The sequence below is a fragment of the Rosa chinensis genome, chromosome 2, assembly GCF_002994745.2.
Source record: "Rosa chinensis cultivar Old Blush chromosome 2, RchiOBHm-V2, whole genome shotgun sequence".
Lineage (NCBI taxonomy): Eukaryota > Viridiplantae > Streptophyta > Magnoliopsida > Rosales > Rosaceae > Rosa > Rosa chinensis.
Window position 1 is genome coordinate 64,225,254 of NC_037089.1, and position 9,371 is coordinate 64,234,624.

At 38.0% G+C, this 9,371-nt stretch overlaps 2 protein-coding genes across 2 annotated transcripts; one reads left to right on the forward strand and one right to left on the reverse strand.

Annotated features, from left to right (window-relative positions):
* Positions 1–3,156, reverse strand: LOC112190440 (25.3 kDa vesicle transport protein). The gene is made up of 6 exons (XM_024329869.2): positions 3,000–3,156; positions 2,162–2,398; positions 1,295–1,455; positions 1,028–1,174; positions 867–943; positions 1–493 (listed from the first exon to the last, which is right to left on the reverse strand). Exons 2-6 carry the CDS (start codon positions 2,347–2,349, stop codon positions 410–412), a joined length of 657 nt encoding a protein of 218 aa, XP_024185637.1. The 5' UTR covers positions 2,350–2,398; positions 3,000–3,156; the 3' UTR covers positions 1–409.
* A 1,421-nt stretch (positions 3,157–4,577) lies between these two features.
* Positions 4,578–8,203, forward strand: LOC112189123. The gene is made up of 4 exons (XM_024328394.1): positions 4,578–4,784; positions 5,477–6,943; positions 7,210–7,554; positions 7,733–8,203. Exons 1-4 carry the CDS (start codon positions 4,665–4,667, stop codon positions 8,006–8,008), a joined length of 2,208 nt encoding a protein of 735 aa, XP_024184162.1. The 5' UTR covers positions 4,578–4,664; the 3' UTR covers positions 8,009–8,203.
* The last annotated feature ends 1,168 nt before the right edge of the window (positions 8,204–9,371 follow it).

The following is a 9,371-nucleotide window of genomic DNA, read 5'->3' on the forward strand; positions in this document are numbered from 1 at the left end:
TAAACCAGATTGAACAGAGCCTGATAAGTCCTCTCATATGGTAATCAACTAATCATCACAAATAATAGTAGACAGAATAAGCGAGAATAAAATTGACAATGTATATATAAATGAGAAACTATCCTCTTTTACGAGTTGTATGATAAGATTTGACTCCTAGATCTGTTCCTGAGTCTCTTCCATATAGTGGGTATGTCCCCAATAGCAGAGGTTCTTACAGAACTAATTTTCTTCATCGAACTCCATGACCAACAAAAATAACCCCGAAACGTCATTTAAATCTCTCACTTGAGGATAAGGGCCAATCTGAAGCCCCAAAAGTCTGCATGACTGTACCAGATGGAAGCAGTCACAACAACAAACAGGATCCCCATGAAATTGTCACAAGTTTCAGAAAAGTTGAATCTGATCACCACAGCTTCGTTTTGACCCAGAAAACAAGGAAAACAACTCCAAGAACAATGGCAACAGGAGCCCACTTACGGATCAGAGCCTGCAATTAAGTGAAGATAATGAATTAAATATCAACTACACATACTACTCCTTTTGAACTTTACATATGACCCAAATAAGCTTAGCAATAGCAAAAGCATACATCACCTCCATCAGGCACAAGTGATTTTAAACCCAGAGGCACCGGTATGCCACCATAAAACACAAAAACCATACAAACGTGATTTGAACTTGAAACAAAGAGTATAGTACTGGAGAACTTGCATGCAACATTGTTTATACAAGTACCATGGAAATCATAATCATATTAAACACAACAATTCAGAAGACTGCAATCTATAATTTTGATTGGTATAAACCACTTGCTATCATAGACAAATCAAATAAGATAATCCGTAATCCGAAACACTAACCTGTCGATTCAAGTCTCTCGCCTTATCAGCATAGGCACGAGTCTCTGATGTTAAACGACTGGACATTTGACTGACCTCTGCAAAATTGAAATTTGGGAGCTATTTTATCACTTATACACAAGCCAAAACCTTCCATTTAGAAGCAAACAGAAATAACTTACGGTCCAACTTTTCACCGACGCCAAGAACTTCCTGAACATTGCGAGTCATTATTTGGTGGACTTCATAGAGTTCATCATTCAACTTTGAAATATTCCGCTGAGTACGAGTGTCCTGGTACAATTTCTTGGTTTTCTGTATGAATGTATCTTTTAAACATAAAAAGTAAAAGGAAATCAAACTCAGAAAAAGAAGCACCAAAACATAAGGCAAAAGTACAGAATTCCACATAACATATGAAAGACTTTAAGTTATGGCAGTAAACCTACCGAATTTAATGAAAGCATATGGTCTTGCAGCAGTTTCAATCTGGGCTCCATTAACACGCTCAAATTCATTCCTGAGATCTTCGAGATACTGAAAGGCAAGTTTCTTTGGATAGGCTCGGTCACACATTGTCAAGTAACAGACACGTCCTTCAATGATATAACTAAGAACAAAGGTCAAGGCAAAGCCAACAGATGTATGCTCTTCCACAGACAAGAAGAATCATAATACAACATTGATAAGGCAAGAACTGAAAAACAAAATGTTATTGAAAAAGTCACCAGTAGCACACTGCAAAAGGTATTACCATAAAGGTTGCATGTATAGCTCACAATGACCTGATTTACAAAATAAAAGCTTAGAAAAATATAGATCTAGTGGCCTTAAGCTAATTAACTATATAACATATTTAGGCAACATTTAGGTCCGATATACTAAATGACCAGAAACTACAAACTGATTTTGCAACAGGAATGATGCTTCGTTAAGGCACACAAATCTAAGTTCAGAGAACCAGTAACCACAATGCCTCTTATATCTCAGACCACCAAAGATAAGCAGATTATTTCTGTGACCACTACAGCTACATGACGCAAAAGTAGTATCTGCTACTACTAGAGTTAAGTTAAATGACATTCACCAAAGCAGCAGAAAAGAAAGTCATCAGCAAGGTAAAGAGATTCCATAAGTTGTAGCTATAACTATAAAGAAAGATTTATCATTTTGTGCTGATATCTCCAGACTACTGTACAGGAACTATAAAGAGACTGCATGAATCTATAGTATATTGTACTTGTATCCATTCCAGAAATGTAATGAATACAGGTTAAATGCATTTCAGAAGAAAAGCCAAAAAGACTCAAGGATACTGGAATATATAAGGTCCACTTTCGACTGACATCCTTGAAGGCTCATTTTGGCCTCTTGACAAGTTCTTGAATAGAGCCTTGACTTGTTGTTTGTAGAATTCCGAATCCTTAATATCACGGCCATCATCCAGTCCCTCTGCTAGTGGAAGACCATCAGTAACACGAGCAATCATCGTCAGCTTCACCATCTTCACTTCCCCACTTCCCAGCAATGCAAAAATAACTGTTATATGCCCCCTGCCAAGAGAGGTTTCACGTGAGAAACCGCTAGATGCAGATGACAAGAAAATGGATCAAGCAAATCCTCTATTTGATAATTCTAGGATTTCTTATGTTTAATTCAGTCTAACTCCTGCTTCTATACAGCACAGCCTCTAAATCTCTAACACATGCAAGTTGCTTAATCTGAATCATATCCAGTCAATTCCCTATATTAAGCTTAACATGCAGTCTTTTCTATGCCAATAACAGTTCTAGCTTGAGTTGCAACAATCAAAGAGACACATGCAAGAACAATCTATGGTCACAAAAACCCAATTCCCATATCTAACATAACAAACTCCAAGAAAGACCCAATTCTGCTTATGTGACTAACTTGGATTAGCCCTAAAACATTGATAGAACAGCCATTATCAAAAACCCAGCTGGCATCAAAGATCTAACCCCAACCCTTAAACCATCCAAGACCATTGTCCCCAAAAGTACCCAAGACACCAATTTCACACAGATTTCTCTTAAATCATGATCAACACTGCAAAAAGCCAAAACCTTTATGATAAATCTGAGAAATTTGACCCCGGAGAGTGCAATTTGAACATAAATTCGTAGCAAATAATACCTGGTTTATGGGATTGATCGGGGGACGATGGGGTAATCGGAGCGAGAAGAGAGAGAAGGTGAGATTAGGGTTTTATAAATGAGGGGTGGGTTTGTTGTATCAATCTACGATCTCTCAAGTGTTACAGGTTGTACATTTAGGAAGCCAAAGGTGAAATTTCAAAGGGACAGCATGATAGGTCGGGTCGGGTCGAACCCATCAAGACATGGTCAACAACAAGTCTTTACCATTTTTTCAACGAAGAGGCGAATTACCTTGTTTTTTTTTACTCAGTTTCTTGAGGTCATTTTTTACTTCTACCATTCGTAATTTTTTTTTTTTTTTTGAGATACCTATTAGAGTCAACTCAACCTGACTCCCAGTGCACAACAATTAGTTAAAGACATGATTTACATTTACTTAATTATGAGATCCCACCCAACACAAATAATAACTTTTTTAATCTATAGTACTACCGTCAATTCTGAAATTTAGAAGACTTAGTACGAAAATTTTAAATAAAGTTTTTTTTTGTAGAATTTTTTTTTAATTATATCAACAACTAGCTTTTTGTGAGCCGAACATACGACATTCGACTTACAAAAGAAAAACTAATACCACTAGATCAAATAGTACTGCACTTTTTGGTACAAATTTGAATGATGGTATGTACTAATCTAATAGCAATGTCTTCAAATAACGTTACATAGAAGGATATGGATAATGTGCTTTATGGTACTGGCAAGTAGTATCTCAATTCAATAAAATTGTGACATTTAGATAGAAGTTAATGCAGTTAATAAAAAGAAAAAGAAATATGTTGGCAAACAAATCCACAATAAGTTCTTGTTATGTGAACTGAAATGTTTGGTGGGTTTGTAACTTATTTTGGTGTTAATATGGTCACTCAAGTTCAATTCTCATTGAAACTGGTGGAGTTTTGGTTGGTGAAAGGATATTAAATGAGTTGTAAACTTAAACATTAGTCGGCTGAACCTCTGCTAGCTATGTGAGTCTTGATTTATCCATTCATTCATTACATGAGTTGTGGGGCTAGTTCGCATGATCAAAATTTCTCTCAGTTCCTCTCTTGTATACAACAACTCTGATGTTGCCGAACAATGCAAAATTTAGAGAAGAAATTAGTCCTAATACCCAAAAAAAAAAATTATCATGTGAACCGGTCAGATTGATCTGAACTATGAACACATGGTAATCTAAAACTATATATTGTAATACTTTATCTTGCTTTAGGACTTGACTTTTTTTCATGATCAATGCAATTTCATATGTGACTTGAGGCCGAAGTTATTCTTGTTCCTTGCCCAATTAGTTTCCTAATCAATCAAGCTTTCCTTAATAAACAAGAATGCAATTTGGAATAGGAGTGATAGCATAGTCTTGATCCCCAAGTCCTCGACATTGACAGTCCAAATCAAAATGAATAGAGAAGGTGAAGGAAATGGTGATTGGTGAACATCATCTTTTGGCCTCCAATGTTACTTTTTCTTTTACTTGGTAACTGAAAAGTCTCATTTGCCCAAAAACATTTTTTTTTCTTTTAAAAAAAAAATTCACAAATTCCTTCTATATAAACCTCCTTTCCTCTTTCCTTACTTTTCAGGCAGAAGCAACCGCAGCATTTTCCCGCCAAGTTGATCAGCTCAGAGCGATCGAGCGACCTCCATGAATCGCGATCAAGCTCGAGGAAGAAGCCCACGAGGCGGACGAGGCTCTGGGAATCGCGGCCAAGGCCGAGGAAACCCCCGAGGCGGTCGACATTCTCAGCCACAGCGCTCCACTTATGTAATTTACAAACCCTAACATATTTTGGGCTTTTCAATTTCCAACTTTTTTTGTTACTTTTGTGCTTGCTTCTCTTACTTTCTTTGATAAATTCAAGTAAAACACTCCTTCTTTCTTTGGGTACTGTTTGAATGCTTATAGGTGATGTTACTTCTTACCTGCATGCATTATGTCACAATGGAAGTGGCCAATTCTGTAGGTTTTTGATGATATATTGGAAATAACTGTGTATGATGGTTGAAAAGTTTGGAGCTTTTCGCATATTTGGGAATTTTGGGTTTTGCTTAGAATGACCTATAAAAATTGGGCTTGATCAGAAGAGTATTTAAGCATGTGGTCTTGTATAGTTTAAAATTGGTTACTTTGGTATTGGTGTTTTGACTGGTTTTGGTTTGAATTGATTCTGTACTTTAAGTTCCACAGTCTCTGTATTCAGGGTTGCTACTTGAATGAGTTATGATGAAGCGCAGTACTTGGTTGGGATTTGTTAACTTCAGTTCCTTCACTTGAAAGAGTAGTTCCATTTCACTTTTCTGTATTTTTAAGTGGTTCAACGAAACTTGGATTGCAAAGTCATCTGAAGAAAGATCCATTTAAAGTTTACATTGTGTATCTTATTTTATCTTGTACATGGTTTTGGAGTTGAGCTGACCAACTGGTTTTTGTTCATGTGGATCGGTCAAAATCGGAAGGAATGGCGTCCATCTCAAAAAAAAGATGCACTTTCTGAAGCTGAGAAACAGAAGGAATGTCTTCCATCTGAAAGAAAATTGGAAGGAATGGCGATCAAACAGCAGCCTGGAGCTGGAATTCATGGACCTTCACCTAATGACTTTGCTGGTAATAAGGAGGGTTCGTCAACAGGTGAAATGGGAAGTCCCCAGGACATGTTTCCGTGTAGCTCTTCAAAGCATCCTGAGCATAAACCTGTCTGGAGTCAAGAAAATCGGAATGAATGGCCTCCATCTGAAAGAAAATTGGAAGGAATGGCGATCAAACAGCAGCCTGGAGCTGGAATTCATGGACCTTCTGCTAATGACTTTTCTGGTAATAAGGAGGGTTCGTCAACAGATGAAATGGGAAGTCCCCAGGACATGTTTCCTTGTAGCTCTTCAAAGCATCCTGAGCATAAACCTGTCTGGAGTCAAGAAAATCGGAATCAATGGCCTCCATCTGAAAGAAAATTGGAAGGAATGGCGATCAAACAGCAGCCTGGAGCTGGAATTCATGGACCTTCTGCTAATGACTTTTCTAGTAATAAGGAGGGTTCGTCAACAGATGAAATGGGAAGTCCCCAGGACATGTTTCCGTGTAGCTCTTCAAAGCATCCTGAGCATAAACCTGTCTGGAGTCAAGAAAATCAGAAGGAACGGCATCCATCTGAAAGAAAAGATGCACTTTCTGAAGCTGAGAAACAGAAGGAATGGCCTCCATCTGAAAGAAAATTGGAAGGAATGGCGATCAAACAGCAGCCTGGAGCTGGAATTCATGGACCTTCTGCTAATGACTTTTCTGGTAACAAGGAGGGTTCGTCAACAGGTGAAATGGGAAGTCCCCAGGACATGTTTCCGTGTAGCTCTTCAAAGCATCCTGAGCATAAACCTGTCTGGAGTCAAGAAAATCAGAAGGAATGGCATCCATCTGAAAGAAAAGATGCACTTTCTCATGCTGTGGAACTGAAGGAAGGACACAACTCAACTGAGTTTGTGGAAGTTAATTCAAAAGAAGTAAAGCGCTCAGTTGCCTCAGATTCGGGCCATATAGGGGACATTTCTTCATTGTCTAGTCTTAATCTTTCCCACAATTTGCATAAGGGAGTAGAGAGAATGCAGATTGGAGAAAACTTTAGGAAGATGACAAGGGGTAGTGACAATCATATGCAATCTAAATCAGAAGCCAAAGACAAGCCGTTCCCTATCAAGAGTCCTATAAGTTCATTTGGCCATCAAAAACCAGAGCTTTCTGAACACAAAGCAGTAGACTCTTCTTTTGATTTGTGCCCAACCAAAGCCAGCGGTGCTGTTACTCTAAAGACTTCTCTTCTTGTACAGAATAGAGAAAGGAAGAATGAAATCAAGCGCTCCATGGAACAACCAATTGAAATTGTTTTACAGTCTGGAATGGTTCTTCTTAAAAGTTACATTTCTACCAGTGACCAGGTGCTGCTTTTTGCTTCTTTTATTTCTGTTTTTTCCTATGATACTTTTGCCTTTTAATCTTTCTCCCCTGATGTTATATTGACAAGAACCTCTCATTGGTGTGAAAGTAATGAAGATTTGGAGATTTCTCTCTAGGGATTTATCAGTACCATAAAACTATTACTTCCAACGTGATTCTTTTACCAATCTGGATCTTTGTGAATGATATATGAAAATCCCTTGGTACTTTATTGATTGTGATATTTTCTGTTTCTGGCTTCTTTTAGATCAAGATAGTGAAGCTATGCCGAGACCTGGGTTTGGGTCCTGGAGGTTTCTACAAACCTGGTTACCGTGATGGAGCAAAACTGAATTTGATGATGATGTGCCTTGGTAAGAATTGGGATCCTGAGACTAGCAAATATGGAGATCACCGCCCTCATGATGGTGCTAAACCTCCATTTATTCCTGTTGATTTCTTTCGGTTGGTTGAAAATGCAATAAAAGACAGCCATTCCCTTATCAGAAAGGATTCTAAAGCTAGCAATTCTGAATACATACTTCCTCGGATGACCCCAGACATTTGCCTTGTGAACTTCTACTCATCAACTGGGCGACTAGGTCTCCATCAGGTTGGCACCTAAGTAATCTTGTCCATGTTGCCATAGTTGTATGCTAAACAGGCTCTAGAAGACTACCACATAACCAAATTCCTCACCCATTGTTTTTTAACCTTACAAAAACTATTGTTTTGTAACTTCACGAGTGCTTTAGCTTCTTCATAACATCTTATGGCCTTGCTTCCTACAGGATCGTGATGAAAGTGAACAAAGTCTCCGTAAGCAGTTGCCTGTTGTCTCTTTTTCCATTGGAGATGCTGCAGAATTCTTGTATGGTGATCAAAGGGATGTTGAACTAGCAAAGAAGATTACACTGGAATCTGGAGATGTTCTCATATTTGGTGGAGAATCAAGACATATCTTTCACGGTGTAGCTTCTATACAGCCAAATACTGCTCCTAAGACCCTACTGGAAGAAACAAAGCTCCAGCCTGGCCGCCTGAATCTTACTTTCAGAAAGTATTGAAAATCTACAACCTTTCAGCTTGCATATATTGCGGTCTTTTCTAGTTGAGAGTCGCTCTAATCCACATGCTAGCTCCATAATGAACTGTATGTTTGTAATGACGGTTTGTGTTGATATCTGGTAACGAGCTTTATTTTGCTGCAAGTATTGTCATTTGAAGTAGAGCATTAGTTCATTCATACAGGTTCGTACTCAGCCCCATCTTTCTTGTTGACATAAATGATGAAAGATGCCCGCCATTCAAATATCTCAACTATTCAAATGGGGATGTTTTTAATCTCATCCACCTTCAAAACGGATGATGGGAAATTGTGAATGTATAACTGTAAATAGAAGCACCTTACCTATATTGGTAGGAGTCGTTTAATTGCCAATGCCACTTCCTACATAAAAGATCTGAAACTCCAATCTCTCTTTGGTAACCTATCGCTACAATCGTCATAATTCATAAACGTTATTCAATTCAATTGTATCTGTATTTTTTTCTTCATGAACTCATAATGATGAATCTTGAAGAAAGTCCTATATCTCCAACCTGGCCATGGTGGGTGGTCTGCCCTACCTGAGGTACTACTTTAAGCTGGCATTTCGTTCTAAATCCCATTTTTATGGAGGACAATAGAGGAACCCTCTTTCTTTCGGCAGCCAAACTTCAACTGTCAATTGAGCAAAGTTCAGTTGGTTAATATTGGCTCAACATTCCTCTGGCTTTGCTTAAATAACAATTAATAAAATGCTTATTTTATAAGTAAAACCAGAAGAGCAACAACCCTACCACCAACAAAATGCTTGCCAACCTAACAGTAATAGGTGGGAATGTGGGTTCCATGTAAAGCTTATAGCAAGATTAGGTATTTCCACACAATTCTTATACAAATTGCCACACACAAAATCCTTTATAATCACTCACATGTGTACTATGTTTCTCATTTTGAAGTCTATTAACAAATGATGTGCACAAACCAATGTTCTTGATTGATCATTGAGTCACCAGTGAAGCTAGATAGGGTGAATGAACCATGCTGGAGAAGCAGGGCACATGCTAGATATATCAGCATCATGAATATCGATCTGAGAATTTTGCATGTGCTCTAGCTCTCCACCTTGGACTCTCTCCCTTTGAAGCATTAGGTTCAACTCAATGGATAAAGGTCAGTTTCTGGGTAGCGCATTCTGTAAATTGTAACCCATTTAACTTATGATTGTATCTGAGTATCTTTATAATCGAAACAGATTCTCGTTCTGCAATGCTGCACTCCCCTAACAGCATATAAGTACATAATTTTCTTGTCATTGTTTCTTTATTTCATATACATTGCTAAGTGCTAACACAATCACATTGAACTAGAGAATCAGTCAAAGA

Excerpts from the sequence above, each read along its gene's own strand:
- LOC112189123 (XM_024328394.1), top strand. The coding sequence starts at position 4,665 with ATGAATCGCGATCAAGCTCGAGGAAGAAGCCCACGAGGCGGACGAGGC. Across the intron at positions 4,785-5,476 it reads AGCCACAGCGCTCCACTTAT|GAATGGCGTCCATCTCAAAA; the intron begins GTAATTTACAAA and ends CAAAATCGGAAG. Across the intron at positions 6,944-7,209 it reads ACATTTCTACCAGTGACCAG|ATCAAGATAGTGAAGCTATG; the intron begins GTGCTGCTTTTT and ends GGCTTCTTTTAG.
- LOC112190440 (XM_024329869.2), bottom strand. The coding sequence starts at position 2,349 with ATGGTGAAGCTGACGATGATTGCTCGTGTTACTGATGGTCTTCCACTA. Across the intron at positions 1,175-1,294 it reads ATATGCTTTCATTAAATTCG|ATACATTCATACAGAAAACC; the intron begins GTAGGTTTACTG and ends TATGTTTAAAAG. Across the intron at positions 944-1,027 it reads CGTCGGTGAAAAGTTGGACC|AGGTCAGTCAAATGTCCAGT; the intron begins GTAAGTTATTTC and ends TCAATTTTGCAG.